The sequence below is a fragment of the Eleutherodactylus coqui genome, chromosome 1 (assembly GCF_035609145.1).
Source record: "Eleutherodactylus coqui strain aEleCoq1 chromosome 1, aEleCoq1.hap1, whole genome shotgun sequence".
Classification (NCBI taxonomy): domain Eukaryota; kingdom Metazoa; phylum Chordata; class Amphibia; order Anura; family Eleutherodactylidae; genus Eleutherodactylus; species Eleutherodactylus coqui.
This window is the reverse complement of record NC_089837.1, coordinates 40637607-40656064: the sequence shown is the minus strand read 5'-3', so window position 1 is coordinate 40656064 and position 18458 is coordinate 40637607. Positions and strand designations below refer to the sequence as shown.

General features: G+C 46.2%; 3 protein-coding genes across 5 annotated transcripts in view; all 3 read left to right on the top strand.

The window, feature by feature from the left end:
- LOC136608059 (oocyte zinc finger protein XlCOF22-like) overlaps positions 1-18458 on the top strand; it is a 53525-nt gene that overhangs the window by 22993 nt on the left and 12074 nt on the right. The window contains exons 6-7 of one of the 3 annotated variants that reach the window (XR_010790035.1): positions 9340-11085; positions 12150-12321. Coding sequence is in view for 2 of the 3 variants with exons in the window: in XM_066589083.1 (XP_066445180.1) it covers positions 9340-10652 (1313 nt within the window). In the remaining variant the exon portion in view is untranslated. Of the gene's footprint in view, positions 1-9339; positions 12322-18458 lie in introns of those variants that run through there. The other 2 variants (XM_066589083.1, XM_066589082.1) reach the window with 2 other exon arrangements.
- The window catches only part of LOC136615891 (gastrula zinc finger protein XlCGF57.1-like), a 112535-nt gene continuing 110782 nt past the window's right edge, over positions 16706-18458 (top strand). Inside the window, exon 1 of the mRNA XM_066594188.1 lies at positions 16706-16728. The gene's annotated coding sequence lies outside the window, so the exon portion shown is untranslated. The remainder of the gene's footprint in view (positions 16729-18458) is intronic.
- The window catches only part of LOC136608187 (zinc finger protein OZF-like), an 83685-nt gene continuing 82646 nt past the window's right edge, over positions 17420-18458 (top strand). Inside the window, exon 1 of the mRNA XM_066589092.1 lies at positions 17420-17508. Coding sequence (XP_066445189.1) covers positions 17431-17508 — 78 coding nt within the window. The 5' untranslated portion in view covers positions 17420-17430. The remainder of the gene's footprint in view (positions 17509-18458) is intronic.

The window sequence follows — 18458 nt, the reverse complement described above, 5'->3', positions numbered from 1 at the left end:
ATTTTTTTTTTCCAATGTGCTTCTAGAGTAAAGCAAATAGATGGAAATTTATATGGTATCAACATTATGTACAGTATGTTTCCACATATTTGAGTTGCACATATTGCAGTTAAAAATGCAGAAAATTTAATTTTTTTCAAAATTTTCACAATTTTGGTGTTTAGGATTTGTATATATTAAAGTGGCCTATTTTACAACCTAAATGAAGCACAATATGTGGGGACAAAACAATGTTAGAATCACTTGGATATGCAAAACCGTTAGGCTGGGTTCCGCTCGCGGCTCCTAATCTCAGGATTAGCCAGCAAAGCGGACGAGATTTTGCAAAAATCTTGTCCACATTCTGCGGCCAAGCCACACGAAAACTGACATGCGGCACGGAAAACAAAAATGCAGCATGTCAATTTCTTTTTTTTATTTCCGCAGTGGCCTCTCTCCTCCCTATAGGGAGAGATGGCCGCAGCAGAAATGCAGGCAGCGAAGCCGCTTTAAAACCCGTAGCTGCGGACGCGGGTTTTGAAGCTGCGCTTAACCCGTGTTTTTTTTTTTTTGGTGCAGTCATTCCGTGAGATTTCCGCTGGATTTCCTTCCCGTGTGACGCCAGCCTTACGGAGTTATTCTATGTCAAAGTGACACTTGTCAGATTTCCAAAATTTAGCCTGGTCCCTAAGGGGTTAAATGCTGCTGTCAGAATTGTCTGCCTGTCAAAATGCAGTATAATGTAATACCGTGGTATTACACTATATTGTGTGAGCGATCAAACAATCACAAGTTTAAGCCTCCAATGGGGACTTAAAGAAATAAATAAAAATGTAAAAAGAAGTGCAAAGTTGTTTTTTTTAATTGTTGGCAAAATCAAAAGAAAGTTTAAAGAAAAAAACTTTTCCCATATTAATAATAAAATGGAAATAAAGAACAAGTAAAAGCATATTTGTATCGCGGCGTCCGTAAAGGTCCGATCTACCGAAGCAACACATTATTTATCGAGGATGGTGAACGTCGTCAGAAAACATTCTAAACCCCCAGAATGAAGCAGTTTTAGTTGTTAAAAAGTGCAGTAAAAAGCGATCAAAAAACCACAGAAACTGCAAAATGGTTCAAAAACAACTACAGAACAAAATGAGCCCTCGCACAAAAAAGTTATGGCTGCCAGAAGATGGCGGCAGGAAATGTATTTTTTTCCAAAGATGTTTTATTTTTTAAAAGTCGTACAGGAAAAAGTAAAACTATATAAATTTGGTGTCATCGTAATCCTGCTGTCACACGAACGTTATCATGGCGTTTTGCCACAATGTGGGCGCTGCAATACAAGAGCTAGATCAGTTAGCGGATGTATTTTGCATGATGAGGTGTAGTACCATTTTGGGTTTCATAAGGTTTTTTTTTATCACTTTTCTGCATTTTGGGGGGTGGGGAAGTGAAATGAACAAAAAATCAGCTTGGCTCTGTTCAAAAGTTGTTTTTCTTTATAGCCTTTGCCGTGCAGGATGAAAGGTGTGTTTTAATTTATTGCACAGGTTGCTATAGATGCAACAATAGCAAATGTGCTTTTTTTTTTAAATTTAAACAAAGAAAAGTGCGCAAAAGTTTTTTCTTATGTTCCTTTTTTTCCCGCTTACTATATATAATTTTTACTATATATATATTTTTTTTTTCTTTACAGGACTTGAACTTGCAATCCTATGTCTGTTATCATTGATGTATTTAATGTTGTTGGACAAACCATTATATGGGCTCAGTCACATGAGCTTTTGGGGTTTTTTTGCGCGCCTATATGCGCGTAAAAAAATGCGCTGCAGAAGATTGGTGAACTGGCAAAGTTTCATATGGGCAGCGCATAAATCTTTGCCCATTCACTGGAGCATCTGCGCTTGGAAATGCACAGCTGCTCCACAAAGAGAGAGAAAAAGCCCCGCGGAGCTTCGGCATTTTCCTAAAGCAGGGAGAGATACAACAGGGCTATGGGGAAATCCCCCCACAGCTCCGTTCACAGTCCCTGCTCTGGGGAAATCCCCCATAGCAATGCTGTATCTGTCTGCTCTGGGAAAATCCCTAGGGATATCCCTATAGCACAGAGGGAGGGGTCGGGGCTAGAGGGACCTGCCCCTAGCCATGCCCCCTCCATGGTTTGCTATGGGGATTCTGCCTCTAGCCCCACCCCCTCAATTCATGCTGTCAAGGGAAGCCTTGTAACCATGCCCTGCTCTCTCTCCCCCTGCTATAGGGAATTCTCTTGGGGAACAAGATGGGGGAGTCCCCCACTGCCACCTGCTGCTAGGGAATTTCCCAGCAGGGGGGCAGGAGGAATACCCAGCTGCTTACAGCAGGACAATTAAAAGGTGCTGCCAAGAAGCACTTTTAAATGTCCCATTGTAAAATCATGTTATTCCCCTTGTAGACTAACAGGAGTTAAAGAGTGGTACAGTTAAAGGGTGCTTCTGGGCAGCACCTTATAAATGTCCCGCTGTAAGCAGCGGGGAATCTATTCCGAGCGCAAAAGTTTCCACTAACTCCTGCTCCCATCTTTTTTAGGTGCGCGCCATGTGGTTCATATGCAAGGAATTTGCAGCACGCTTCTATAAGAACCTATTGATTCTTTTAGAAACGTTCATATTTTTTTTTTTTTTTTAATTTATTTATATATTTTCAAAGATAAATACAATTTCACATTGTCATAAACAGCACGTGGATCCTGTTACAATTATCTTAAGTCTTATCAGCTGGCATGGCTGTAGCAGATTTTTCAATATGGAAATCAACCAAATTAGAACACTTAAATTGAATTATTTGTTTAATCTAACTATCCAAATCACTTGGAAAATGTCCACTGGCTCCCATAAACCTCAAAGAGGTGCAAATGGGGAGAGGATGGGAGGGGGGACAAGGGTGGGACTGGAGACACATAGGGATCAACACAGGCAAACCTGTTAGCATCGGGCATTCCCAAAATATGTGTAATATAGTCCCAAGGACTGTGCCACACCTCCAACAGAGGGGGGGAAACGGCGGGTATCATTTCATGCAGTCGGGAGGGCACCCTGTATCAACGCAAGAGGATCTTGAAACCTGTTTCCTGGATCTTGCTTGAAATCGAGGATTTATGTGTGAAGGTGTAGATTTTATTTAGTTGTTCTCGTGTAAACGATCTTGTCAAGTCCCTTTCCCAAGCGAGAACATATGATGGTGGTGAAGTCTCAGTGTCCAAAAGTAGAATCTTATATAGGTGAGAGAGGGTGTGTTGAGAGGGGCCCATCCAACTACAAGTGTCTGATTTGGAAGATTTGCCAGTATTTCAGTGTTGTGGGTTCTGTGATATTTGCTAATGCGTCTACTGATAGCCACTGTCCCTATGATATAAAATGGGTTGCTGTACATCTCCCACTCCGAATCCAGAGGTGTAGCCTACTACCATCCAAGCTAGTCGGAAAAGCTGGATTCACCAAAATGGGAAATAGTGGTGAAGGACTGGGTGAGATCCCTTGGTTTCGAAAGACTCGTGTGAGGACCTTAAGCATAGAACCAATTGTAGGGTGTGAAGTGGCTTCCGGAGGGATGCTCCCCTGTATCCAGGGTAGGGCCGTCAGGGGTACAGGGGAGAATGTCTGCTCAAACAAAACCCACTGCTTAAACTCTGCGTGTCTATGCCAGTCAACCGCACGCAGTAAATGATGATAAGCTACTATGTCTGGCAGGCCTAGGCCCCCCCTCTCTTTGGGTTTCGACAGGGAAGAACGAGCTATATGGGGGAGGCTTGTCTGCCCAGACAAATCTTAAGAGTAGTGAGTGTAAATGTCGGAAAAATAGCCTGGGGGTGTGAATTGGCAAGGCTTGGAGGATGTACAAAATGCTGGGCAAGATATTCATCTTTGTTATTGCTGCGTAGATATTGGAGATGTCTGCAGTAAGGTAGATCACCAAATATTTGATGTTGTCATTGGCCCATCGAAAAGAGAAAGACTCTTTTAGTTCAGAAAATAGAGAGTGTGATAAGGATATGTTGAGTGCAGCAGACTTATGGTAGTTAATCTTGAAATTTGATAGTGTGCTATATATGCGAAGTTCGTTTAAAAGGTTTGGGAGGGAAATGCGAGGGGTCGAAAGGAAGAACAGTAGAACCCCCCCCCCCCTAACTGATCGCCTCTAATGTTCATATTGGCACAAATGTAGGCAAGGAGGGGCTCCAGACACAAGACAAAAAGAAGAGGGAGAGAGGGCACCCCTGTCGCGTACCATTGGAAAACTGCCCGTCTGCTTTGACGCCGCTGAAGGGGAGGACTATAGACTAGAGATCCAGCACATCATGTTCTGGCCGAGTCCCAACCGCCTAAGGGTTTCTTGCAGAAAAACCCAGTCAATCCTGTCAAAGGCTATGTCTGCATCTGTAGACAGGAGGCATATTGGGATGGAAGTTTTTTTCGCATGATGTTTATGGCCTTTATAGTGTTGTCCCTTGCCTCCCTCAGTGGCATGAAGCTCACCTGATCCTCATGTATTACTTCGCGGAGAAGTGGCGATAAGCGATTGGCGATTTTTGAGAAGAGTTTTAGGTCTACATTTACAAGCAATATGGGACAGTAGCTCTGGCAATGGGAGGGATCTTTCCCCTCCTTTGGGATCACCATAATGAAATCTTTCAGGGTTTCTCTTGGCAGGCTTGCATCTGCAGAAAGGGAGTTGAAGGCACTAAGGAAATAGGGGGACAGAGCCTCAGAAAATGTCCTATAATATAAAAATGTGAACCCGTCTGGGCCAGGAGCTTTCCCTGTCTGATTTTTTTAATGTAAGAGCTAGTTCTTCTGGTGAGATAGGTGACTCTAGAGACTGAATCGCTTCTTGTGAGAGATGTGGCAGGCCTGAGTTTGGGAGATAGGAATGAATTGTTGCTTTACGTGAAATGCGTTCTTGCTCTGAGATGGGTGGGGATAGGTTATATAGGGATTGATAGTAATCCCAAAACGCCTCTGCTATCTGTTGTGGCAAATGAAGGTTTCTTTCTGAAGGTGAGGAGTTGTGTGGGATGTAGGAGCAAGTCCTCTCCTTCCTCAAGGCGCAAGCCAGAGTGCGGCTGGGTTTGTTACCGAATTCGTAGAAGTGTCTCCTGCATTTTGTCAAACAGCCCTTAGCATGTGACATGTATAGTAAACGTACCTTGTGTCTCCATTGTGCTAGCTCACATCCCGTGCCCGTGTCTGTTTGTTTATGAGCTGCCTCTAAGGTCTAAATATGGCTTAAAAGGTTTCTAAGTTGGGCCCCACATTCTTTTTTAATTCTGGAACCAATGCTAATGAGGGAACCATGAATGATGCACTTATGTGCCTCCCTTAGGGAGAGTGGAGCAATCTCCAGGGATGCATTATTACTAAAGTATTCTTCTATGGAGTCTAGAATCTCCTTTTTATTCGCAGGATCTTGTAAAAGGGATTAGTTGAGACGCCACTGCCACGTTCACTGGTGTAGTGAAGGTAGGGAGAGCAAGATGGAGATAAGTGCGTGGTCTGAGAAAGAGATGCTGTCAATGTAAACTGATGTAATGTGGGGGAGGCTGGCATGCTGGACCAGGAAATAGTCTATTCTGGAGTAGGAGTTGTGTGGGCGAGAAAAGGTGTAGTCTTTTGTGGATGGATGGATGAAGGATCCTCCAAGCATTAACTAATTGGTGTTCGTTGAGTGTCTTGCGAAACCTACAATGTGTGGACCCAGGAAAGCTACTGACCCCCTTTGAATTGTCTATAGATGGGCTGAGAGAAATGTTGAAGTCACCCCCTAGTATCAGGATGCCCTCCTGGAATTCCTCCAGGTCCTCCAGGGCCCCCTCAAGGAAGGAGACCTGTGTGAAGCCAGGGTAGCTGAGGTCTCACCCAACCTACCCTTAACGAAGAGGTATCCGCCCGCTCTGTCCGCCCATGTGCCTAGGTGCTCCCAAGGGATGAAACCTGCGATGAGAATGGACACTCCTTTGGTCTTGGAAACCAGGCAAGCACTGTGGTAGACATCTGGAAAACGAGCATCCTTAAGCTTCGGGATGGAATCCCCTCTGAAGTGGGTTTCTTGCATGAAGGCGACATGAGCTCTTTTTTGCCACAGAAGCCGGAGCAGGAAGGACCTTTTCTCCGGCAGTTCAGTCCCTGTGCATTGATGGAAACAATATTGAGGTTAGGTCTGACAGAAGACATAGCTAGGATAGAGGAGAGCCTTTACAGATTAAGAAGGTACAGCTGATGGCGGGCAAGCGGGAGGCAGAAGCAAAACAAAAGAATAGAGAAAGAGGGGAGAATTTTTAAAAAAAGGACACACGGGAGGGGACCCCTACAGCAAACAAAGTGATTACTAGACACACAAGATGGGGATGAGAGGGTAGGAGAGAGCAACGGGTGAGCCGTGGATTACTGACCGCCTTGAAGAACCGCGCGCCCACTTAGGTGAGCCATTCAGGCCAACAAGGCGGACTGAAATCTCTAAACTTTTAAATCCTAAATTATGAAGCCTATCCCGGCTTAAAGCAGGGTGTCGGCCCCAAACAGGAACCCTAGGTGGGTAATGTGGAACAGCAAAACGCTGCCCGTATGGGTAGAACCAGAAACAAAAAGAAGGCCTAGTGAGAAGCCCTGGAACCCAACGAAGCATGAGTGAAGTTGGAACGCGACTTAGATTTGAAGGGAACCGAAGGTATATAGGCCAAAAGGAGAGTGACGCCATTTATCCTTTAAGACAACCCCCCTCCCTCTCTTTTGCAGCAATGTGGGCAAGCCACTCAACGAAGGACGATGAAATGTCCCAATGTTCCATATTAGATCTGAACTTGGGTGGGGTTTTCGGCACTGCTTCTCGGGGTCCTGACTCTGGTGGCCGATTCCTCCTGTCGGCTGGCTGAAGTCAGGGGGTAAAGTCCAATTTGGGACCGAGATGGCTGGAATCTCTAAAAAGTGGAACGCACCTTCCAAATCAGCAGGCGACTTCACTGTATACATGCGGCCGCGTCTCCGTATGATAATGTGAAAGGGATGCCCCTATCTATATGAGGCGTCTGTACCACGGATGGCCTCCAACAGGGGTTTAATGACTCTCCGCACATATAGGGTCAATCTGGAAGCGTCTGGGAGGATGGTGATCTCTGACCCTTTAAATAAGAGTGGGCCTTGCTCCGAAGCGCAGAGTATGATGTCTTCCTTTTGTCTGTAAAAGTGGACCCAGCAGATAACGTCCCTTGGGTAGTTAGCGTTGCGCCTCCTAGGTCCTGCCAGACGATGTACTCTGTCTAATTCTATCATTCTGTCTTCTGGTCTGTTCAGGAGCTTAGTGAAGACGGAGGTCACATAATAATGGAGAGCATCTGGCGGGATTTCCTCCGGCAAACCTCTGAGTTTTAGGTTGTTACGGTGCCCCCTATTTTCAACATCATCCAGGTGTAGTGCGAAATCTTTCATCTGAGACCTATGATTGTCCAGGGACTGTGCTAAATGCTGTAAGTCCATTGAAGTGTCAGTAGATGCTTGCTCCAAAGTCAGGACCCGTGCTGTTAAAGCTTGAACCGAATTATTCACGGCTTGAATAGCTGTAGCATGTTTTTCTTCAATACGCCGTATCTGGAGTTCCAGATCTGTCTTAGTTGGTAAAGTACTGACCATCCTCCACAACTCTTGAAAAGTATGGGTTAAACCTGTAGGAGTGGTGGCGGGCTGGCTGTCCAGATTCTGGTTTACCGGCTGGGAGGAGGAGGTTCTGCCGAATAGGACCGGAGTGCTCTCTGCAGACTGGGAGATGCCTGGGTGAGTCATAAGCGACCCTGTCTCTCCAGAATGCATTGGGCGGTGGGGGTACTGAGGAGACTGGATGTCCGCTCCCACCTGTTATCTCCTGTCTGGAGGGTGGGCTCCTTTGTGCCAGGAGAGCTGTTGCTGGGACTGGTAGAGCCACTACCAGAAGGCCAGTCAGGCCGAAACGTCGCATCTACATGTAACGGGGTAATAAATACAAGTTTTGTACTTTTCTACATCCGCTTATGCTGCCAGCTCTTTTTTTATCTTTTGTGGTAGAGCCACTACGTCTGATGCCCTGGAGGTCCCCTTGTGTGGTGGTGTGGTGTTGGTGGAGCTCTGCTGTGCGGGCGGGAGCGCCTCTTGGCAGGAGCCCCATGACTAACAAGGAACGTGGTCCCCTTCCTTCGCAATAGGCGATGGACGTGGTGTGGGGTTTTCCCGGTCCTCTAGCAGGGAAGGTGGTGAGGCAGGGGACTGCTTGGGTTGTTCATGGGGACATCTGTCCTGCCTGTTGGGGGGACTCCCACGATTGGAGGGTGAGGTTGCTGGGACCTGTTGTGCATCAGTCTCTTTAGCACACTGTTCCATGTTATGCAGTGGAGGTGGTTTGCTCCTATTCTGCGGAGGTGGTGATGTAGCTTGCGGTGTTCCCCCTGTGAGAGTGAGCATGTAGTCACCAGGCGCCATTTTGAGGAGGCTGCCGTGTATGGGGGTTTCCCCATTAGCGGGCTTATCTGGAGACTGTAGTCCTGCTCTGTGTGTGTGTCTCTCTGCCTGAGCACCTCCAGTGTGCTTTTCACTGTGATTTGCAAGGACCCAGCGGGACTGCCTTGTCCTGTCTGTGCAGGAGTTTTACTCAGGTCCTGAGCAGGGAAGAGCGCCGTGCTCTGCAGCTGCTCGTGTGCTGGTTCCAGGAGGCGATTCCCCGCACCCGCTGTAAGTCCCGATCTCTCCTTTTGGTGGTGAGTGGTATCTGCTTCTCCCTGCTGAGAGCGCTGAAGGGGAGGTTGCAGAGCCCTCTCTGCAGTTGTTGCCGCATAGTTCTCTGGCGCCATGTTTGAGGTGCGGTGGGGAGAGGGAGCCGCTGTGCTGCATAAATAACGGCTCAACGGGGTGCCGGTGCCTGACGGAGTGCTCCCTTTTCTTTCTGCCCCCTCTTGCCATACCTCTCCGAGTTGAGATTTTGCTGATAATCTGGGTGTCCAGCCTGTTTTAATATCATATGGGCCCAGAGCTTTCTTTCCTTGCTTCCTCACTCGGTAATGCCGAAGCCACACCCCAGAAACGTTCATTTTCAACGGTCCTAAAACACGCTCGTCTGACCGACCCCTAAGGCTATAAACACACATGCTGTTTGGGGGCAATTTTTAACTAAATAAAAGAGCCAGAAGTGGATTCAAAGGAAATGGAAAATATATTAATAGTCCTTCTAGATCTTCTTCTTCCTGGGTCTAATTTGGGCTTTAACTTGAAATACTGTATCAAAAACTGCAGGTGTTTTTCCAGCCTAGTGAGAATTTTATATATTTGGCTACTTTTTGCAGCTTAAAAAAATCACTAAATCAAAATTTAATCCTAACAGAAAATCCCATTGAGGACTTTGATGGAAACTTCATGTCATCGCTAAATTATAAAGCAGAAGATGAAGATATTGTGCAGCACTCTCCAGGAGAAAACCTCATTACCGTTAATGTTCAGCCAGTATGTAACAGTACAGATCGATCATATAATCTCCCTAATCATGAGGAACCTTCTCCTGATCGATCTCAGAATTGTACTACAAGTACTGGTCCGACCGGGGGTAATGGTCTCCAATATGGTAAACTGTTTACAAAAAGCTCAGGTCTTTTTACATACAAAAGAACTTGCACAGATGAGAAGCCTTATTCCTGTTCCGAATGTGGGAAATGTTTTCCAAAAAAATCTAAACTTGTTAGACATCAAATAATTCACACAAGAGAGAAGTCCTTTTCATGTTCAGAATGTGGGAAATGTTTCAAGCTGAAAACAGCTTTTATTAGACATCAGAGAATTCACACAGGGCAGTCATTTGCATGTTCTGAATGTGGAAAATGTTATATCCATAAATCAGATCTAGTTAGACATCAGAGAACTCACACAGGAGAGATGCCATATTCCTGTTCAGAATGTTGGAAATGTTTTTCCAAAAAATCTAAACTTGTTAGACATGAAAGAATTCACACAGGAGTGAAGCCATATTCATGTTCAGAATGTGGGAAAGGTTTTACAAATAAAATAAATCTTGTTGGACATGAGAGAATTCACACAGGAGAGAAGCCCTTTTCATGTTCAGAATGTGGGAAATGTTTTAAGCTGAAAACCTCTCTTATTAGACATGAGAGCATTCACACAGGAGAGAAGCCCTTTTCGTGTTCTGAATGTGTAAAATGTTTTACCCATAAATCAGATCTTGTTAGACATCAGAGAATTCACACAGGAGAGAAGCCATATTCATGTTCAATATGCGGAAAATGTTTTATGGATAGAGGAGATCTTCTTGTACATGAGAGACGTCACACAGGAGAGAAGCCATATTCTTGTTCAGTGTGTGGGAAATGTTTTGTGAAGAAATCAGGTCTTGTTGTACATCAGAGAACTCACACAGGGGAGAAGCCATTTTCATGTTCAGAATGTGGGAAATGTTTTACACTTAAAGCACATCTTCTTGCCCATCAGAGACTTCACACAGGAGAGATGCCATATTCATGTTCAGCATGTGGGAAATGTTTTGCATATAAAAAAGATCTTGTTAGACATCAGAGAATTCACACAGGGGAGAAGCCATTTTCATGTTCAGAATGTGGGAAATGTTTTACACAAAAATCAAATCTTGCTTCACATCAGAGAACTCACATAAGACAAAAGTCATTTTAATGCTCAAAGCATGATGTTTTACATTTTATGTGAAATTTGTTTTAAAGGAATTAAATTTTGAAAACTCATATGCGAGATTTCATAAAAGAAGGTCTTAAAGTTTAAAAAGAAAAAAAATTGAATGCATCAGGTCATTCACAGACATCCAACAGCCAGTAAGAGGGGTTTTTGTATAGAATTAGCCTGGATTTTTCTAAATTATAGTTACCCTGATGTTAACTGTAATCTTCATCCATGAAGTATTGTGGGTATAAAGCGCCTTTTTAGACCAAATGAAAAATGTATGCTTCTCGTTTCCCCCAAATGAGCTGGTGATGTCATCACCCGATTGTTCTCTCTCATGCAGCCTGTTTAGACTGCAGGATTCTCATTCTCAGTTCTTGTGCTCTTATAGTTCAGTGTTTCACCTTCCTATGTGACACGTAATTCCTATGTGACACACTGAGTGATCCGTGTTTAAACTGCACGAAGAGTTAATGAGTCGGCGATGAGTTTTTTGCCGGCTGAAACTAAATGAGAAATTAACGATTCTGGTTTGTCATTGACATGGAAGTGTGACAATGTTGGGCAGACATTGCTGTGACCCCTTGTGTGTGTGGCCAAGGATCATTCTGATAGAAAATACCTCTTGGGAGCCGCCATGAGAGGAACACACGTGTCTGCAGGATGTCCTGAACATATCGCTGAGCTGTCATTGTCCCTCGTACCACTACTAGGGTGACCGACTATTGTATGTGATGGCCTCCCTGACCACACCTGCATGGGGGGCAGTGACACCAAGCTTAGTATAATTTTCCCCCCAGTGGACGGTGTATTTAATACATGAAGGAGGGCATCCCTCTTAATGTATTTAGTGCAGCTCTGTGATTATTCACAGCAAAATTTAGGCCATTTTTGGCATAAATTTCACAAATTTGTTAGTTTTGAGCCCCTCCCAACAAGCCCTACCCCATTTTTTAAAAAGTGGCGGGGCTGACAGAGAGGGCTGAACAGTTTGTACATTTATCTGCAAGCGCCCCTTGCACATGCTTTTGCGACTTTTCTACTCCATAAAACTGGGGTAAAACCCTAATAAATGCCCCCAATCTTCACCCTACCTAATATGCCACAGGGTAGTTGTAGAGTCAGACTACCTTTGCACTATACCTGCTCTCTGACTGGCCAGCAATGCTCATGTGATCAGTGCTAGCCAATCATGGAACAATGCATAGTGTGCAGTAGGGGGCTAGAAAATTGAAGCAGCCATCTTTGATGACTGAAAACAGGACCCCGAACCAGCGGGTAGTAGGGACATCGACAGAGAAGAGCAGCAGGGATTTAAGACCCTTGTGTTTCCGGGACGAAAGGTTTGCTATAAATATTCTTTGTATGTTTTTTCTTTTCCCATCATGCCTCTTCTTTTTGTAGCCTTCTATATTGTGATGTCAGCAGTAGATGTACTATTATCTGCAGAGACATGTTGTATCAGAATACATTACCTTGCTGGTATCAATAAAGAAAGTCTTATTATCACCCCTGACTGTAAGGCGCTATTTCTAACCAATAAGGTCCCGCTGGGGGCTGTTTGTTTTCTCCACTACATCCTCCTAATTATAACAGCCATTGGTTATTCAGCGCAGCGAGGCCGGCGCACCGATCCCATTCACTGGCCTATATGTGGGAGAGAAGCTCAGACCAGCATGCATCTCTGAGTGCATCTCCCATCATATCACTCATGCCCCTAAGGGGCGCTCTGTGTTTTTTCTCCTCATCCATTCCCATAACAAGCCTCTCTACCGCCCCTAAGATTGTCAGATTTGATTCCGTAATGGATTGTACCAAGATTGCAAGTTATCCCTTATCCATAGGATGGCTGATAACCTGCTGATCGGTAGGGATCTCATCGCTGAGACACCCGCTGATCTCCAGAATGGAACTCTCATGTCTGTTCTGCCTGTCACTGTGGGGGTCGCTTCTCCCTCCGCAGTGATGTCAGCATAAAGGGAGCGCTGGCCGAGCATGTACCGTCAGTCCTCCATTCATTCCAGTGGGGTGATGGAAATCCCTAACAGAAAACTATTCGGGTATCTCCACATTGAAAGCGAATTAAGTGCTGGTGCCATAGTATGTTAGGCTGAAAAAACCTAATCCATCCAAAAACTCTGTCCATCCAGTACATCCGATTACCCCCCAGTGTTGACCCAGAGGAATAATCCCCAGATCACCGACCATTCTGCAGTAATCAGTGATATAACATATAATGTTGTGGGTCAGGAGTAGAGATGAGCGAGTATACTCGCTAAGGCACATTACTCGAGCGAGTAGTGCCTTAGCCGAGTATCTCCCCACTCGTCTCTAAAGATTCGGGGGCTGGGGGGGAGCGACGGGGTGGAACGGAGGGGAGATCTCTCTCTCCCTCTCTCCCCCCCACAACTCATCTGTCACCCGCGCCGGTCCCCGAATCTTTAGAGACGAGCGGGGAGATACTCGGCCAAGGCACTACTCGCTCGAGTAATGTGCCTTAGCGAGTATACTCGCTCATCTCTAGTCAGAAGGGGTATTGTCTCTCCTTAAGGAGAGCACCTAAAAGGGGTGTGGAGACCCCTAGGAGGTGAGTGAGGAGACCTATAAGGCCATGCATGCTCCTCTGGGTAATATATGCAAGTATGAAAGATGGAACAATACCTCTGCTGCGCCACCTATTGGCTGTCTGAAGGAATGCTGCCATCCAATAGGTATTGTTTTATCTTCCTTATTTGCATATGTAATATTGTATCACTCAAGAAAGGCGTCCACACACCTCTTGTACTCTTTTATCGAGTATAGCGAGTTCCCCTATCACCACATCCTCAGGCAGAGAGTTCCATAGTTCCACTGCTCTTACAGTAAAGAACCCCCTTCTATGGTGTAGAAATCTTCTTTCCTTTAGACGTAGAGGGCGCCCCCTTGTTACAGTCCTGGATATGACCAGATGACTATAATATATCATTATACATAGTTATTAGGTCACCTCTCGGATGTCTTTTTTTCTAATGTAAATAACCCTAATGTCAGTAACCTCTCTGGGTATTGTAGTCCGCCCATTCTGCTTATTATTTTAGTTGCCCCCTTTGTACCCGCTCAAGTTCTGATATGTCCTTCTTGAGTACCGGTGCCCAAAACTGTCCACAATGTTCCATCTGTGGTCTGTCCAGTGACTTGTAAAGAGGAAGACCAATGTTCTCGTCCTGCGCCCCTAGACGTCTTCTGATGCACCCTGATAGAGCAAGCGATGTCCAAACCGTTTTCTACAAGCTGGAGATGATTGATGCCATGTTGGGAGCATCATGTATTCTGGTTCCAAATGTCTAGAAAACCAGGGTGCATGTAATAAAAAGGGGAACCTTCCCATGACCACTGACTGTAATGTGTTTCCTTCCTGCAAGCTGTGAGATATACTTCAGCACGCGTCTTCTGTGCTCTAACACACCTTATGAACCGGTTTGCCTTGGCAGCAGCTGCCTGACATTGGTTGCTCCAGTTAAGCTTAGAGTTAGTTAAAACCCGCAAGCCCATTTCCATGTCAGTGTTCCCCAGTGGTTTCCCCTTTAGGGTGACTACCCACTACAGTTTTTTTTTACTGTGACATTCGCAGCGTTTTTTTTCTGCAGGGGTCTATGGGAGTTGTGATGTTAAAATCGCGATTTCGCGGTAAATTGTGATTTTGCGCGATTGCCATTTTAGCATTGCAAGTCCCATAGACCCCTGCAGGAAAAAAAAATGCTGCGAATTTCGCAGTGAAAAAGACTGTAGTTGGTAGTCACCCTTAGTGTATAATGGTGACATGTATTTCTTCTGCTCATGTGCAGAACCGCACATTTATCAGTGTTACACCTCATTTGCCACTTTCTGCAAAACAAAACAACTTTCAATCCTTGCACCCTCTCTGGTGGTAATTACTTTACATAGTTTTGTGTCATCTGCAAATATGGATATTTTACTGCACAATGCGTCTACCAGGTCATTAACCCTTTCCACCCCGATTTGTATTCTGGTTTTCCTAGGGGGCTTACTCTCTTTCTGCTGTTATACAACGGCGCTATCTGCTGGCTAAAGCCAGTACTGCATGAGGAGACACGTTGGATAGGCTCCGACAGCAGAGAGGCTGACAATATACAGTAAGAGAACCTCGGCGGACGTCTTCCAACATTGGAGCTGTACAGCCTTAAATCCTAATGTGTTTACATGTCAGACAGTGGATTGGAAAGGGTTAATAAGTATTTTAAAGGGAATATGGCCCTACTAGTAACACTGACCTTCCTACACTGCTCCCTGTGGTGCCCCACTAGTAACGGTGACCCCCCCCCCTATACTGTCTCCTGTGGTACCCCACTAATAATGGTGACCCTCCTATACTGCCTCCTGTGGGTACCCCACTAGTAATGGTGACTCCTATACTGACCCCTGTAGTAATGGTGACCTTTCCTATACTGCCCCCTGTGATACCCCACAAGGCCCAGTCACCCCCTGGTCCAATCTAGAACTTCCCTCCTGGTAGAAGCTGATCAGGTTGGTGTGACAGCAGCGATCTCCCATAAACCGGCTGATACGGAGTTATCCGGCTATTTTCCTTGAGGTCCTCCAGGATGGCGTCTCTTATTAACCCTTCATGTTACCCACAATAGCAGTAAGACTTACCGGCTCACACAGCCGTCTGTCGCTCCAACATGTCATTCTCTGCCATAAATACATATTAGTGACCTTTCACACGGGACGGAATTACACCGCAGGACGCCGCCAAATCCCCGGCTGCGCAATTCCACTCCAAATCTCCCGGTCTGAAGGGTTTTGATGCGGATTGCAGGCAGGTTTTCAGCCACTTTCAGGTCGGCATCAGAATCTGTCACACAGCCGTCTGCGGGTCTCTGACGTGTGGGCAGGCAGCTGGTATGTAATGCCGTGTACCCGCTGCGTGCCGCCAATCCCCAGCGCTATCCTGGTTGTATGTACATGTAATACACGCCAAGATACAACATGCTGCGAGACACAAACCTCAGCCGTGAGCGGCCCCATACTAATGAGCTTATGGCAGTGTGCGCAGTAACCATCCCCCGTGTGCGACGGCCGGCAGCTTCCAGGGGCTTCCGGACCCCATTCTGAATAATTATTATTTACAATTACATACAAACCACTTCTGGGGGGTAAATATTCGGCTGCAATAATCACAAACTGCCCCAAATCTCCCCAGGAACCCAGCGAGCGCCTGGAATGCTGCACCATGGGGCGCGGATGTGTGACATCACAATCCACCAATGGGGCGCGGATGTGTAACGTGACATCACAATCCACCAATGGGGGGCGGATGTGTAACGTGACATCACAATCCACCAATGGGGCGCGGATGTGTAACGTGACATCACAATCCACCAATGGGGCGCGGATGTGTAACGTGACATCACAATCCACCAATGGGGCGCGGATGTGTAACGTGACATCACAATCCACCAATGGGGCGCAAATGTGTAACGTGACATCACAATCCACCAATGGGGCGCCATCCGTGGGATTTCCACTGATAGGAACAGAATCTGCTTGGAATCCCCAACATAACCTGGGATTTCCTCTCTGGCCGCTCACACGGACGGAATAGGCCGCGCCACAAGCCGCCGGTGACCGGCAGATACTGAGGCCGAACTGAAAGTGGCTGAAAACCTGCCTGCAATCCGCATCAAAACCCTTCAGAGCGGGAGATTTGGTGTGGAATTGCGCAGCCGGGGATTTGGCGGCGTCCTGCGGTGTAATTCCGTCCCGTGTGAAAGGTCACTAATATGTATTTATGGCAGAGAATGACATGTTGGAGCGACAGAAAATTTATCTCTCTGCCTCACGTCTATTTATCCTCCTCACTGCTGAGCTCCGCCCCTACTGATCACATGATGGTGACATCATCACAGGTCCTTTAGCCACCACTTCTCCTCACTGCTGAGCTCCGCCCCTACTGATCACATGACAGTAACATCATCATAGGTCCTATTGCAGTGTAGCACACACAGAGCAGGTGGTGGTCACTGCTGTTCTCTCTGTTATCAGCCAGCATTCTTCAGAGACTTGTATAGAGGTAAGAGGCGGCGGAGGGTCTTGTGGGGAGGTCAGACACGGTCCATGTGGTTATTACTACAGGGGTGCGGGGGAGGGTATCCTCCAGTGGAGGGGGGGATGTATATGAGAGCGCTCACACGGGGCGGATTGTCCGCAGGACGCGGCGCAGAGGCCGATATTGGCAATCAGTGCAGAACTTCTCCTGTTTTCCCCGCAGCCTTTAGTTGTGAATTCCGTCTCCTGGATGATAGAAATCCCCCCCAACAATCCCACAAGACGCCGTAATCACCAGCAGGAAGCTCCTCCGCTGCGCAGTTTAATCTCGCGGTTTTGTAGTAAAGCCGTGCGGATTCTAACGGACGCAGAATCTAATCCCCATAGAGATACCATTGTGAGGCAGAATATCCGTGCGACTAATTCCATCCTGCGGGAAAGTTCCCTAAAGGCCACAGAGGAATTGTAGCGTCAGCCCCAAGTTATTGGCCTGAGCGTCGCTCTTCTGGACGGAGCGGCCCGTCATTGGCCCGGAGCGCTATGAAGTGAAAGCTATGAAATCCCGTTTCTTTTAGTGCTCGATAAGTGAGGGTCTGTATTTCACGCATTTGGATGTTTCCAGTCGTATTTAGAGCCTATTATTTATTTTTTTAAGGTGCAGTACTAGACCCCTCCAGGCAACCCAATGTTCTCATCCAAAATGGTCCTTCTGAATGATCCACCAAGGATGAGCAAGGATGGGAATGAAGTTACCAAAAGAATATTAAACATCTCCTTAGAGATCATCTACCTGCTGACCGGAGAGGTAAGCTTTCTATATTTATTGTATTATGTAACAAGTCAGACTAAGGGAAGAGCAAATCCATTCTAGGAAGTAATAGGAACAATCCAGTGTCCGGTATAACGGCTTCCAGACCTTCCAAGTGAGGGAGAACTAAAGAACTGAACAGCAGAGAATGTGAAGATCGGCCACCAATATGGACAGTTCTGTATGGTGGGAACCAATGAGCTAATAGTAATGTTGTAGGAGCAATGAGAATGGGAAGTAGGCTCCTTGTAATGAGGAGGGAAGGGCAGCCAGGAACCAGCAGGATCACATGGACTGAGTTTGACCTGGAGATTTGGCTTTTTGTCACTAGGTTGACATCTATATAGATAAAAGACCTTGTCCAACATTGGTATTTCCCTGCGTATGTTTCCAACACTGTGAAGAGAGCTCTGAGGTCAGAGTTCTCTTCTGCATAGTGTAATATACATATTAACTCTTATTTATTAATTAATGATTAATTTTCCAAAAATTGCTAATAAAATCATGATGGTTCATTTTTATGTGTTTCTATTGAGTGATGCCTTGGAATTACTCAACGCACTTTCCCAACCAAAATAAATAAGAGCTGGGGAGTGTGGCAGGGAAATTGGATTGAAAAGGGTTAATTGGGGGCGGAGCCTGATCGGTGATGTAGACGGCCGCAACTCAGAGCAGCTCCGACAAGAATAGGCAAAAATATCCTGCTAACGGGACCCAGAACCTGCGAAAAGCCGACATACAAGGAGTGGGAGCACAGCGGAGAACACCGGAGGCGAGACAGGCACCTGTGGAGAAGATGGTGCGCGGCAAAGAGAGAGGATAGGGAGAAGAAGCCGGCGGCCGGCAAAAACAAGATGGCACCGGCGGGAGAGAGCCGAGGACACTCATACCGCGCCCCAGTACAAGCAGTGCAGACACAGCACGAAAACTAGCGAGGTATGCCAGGG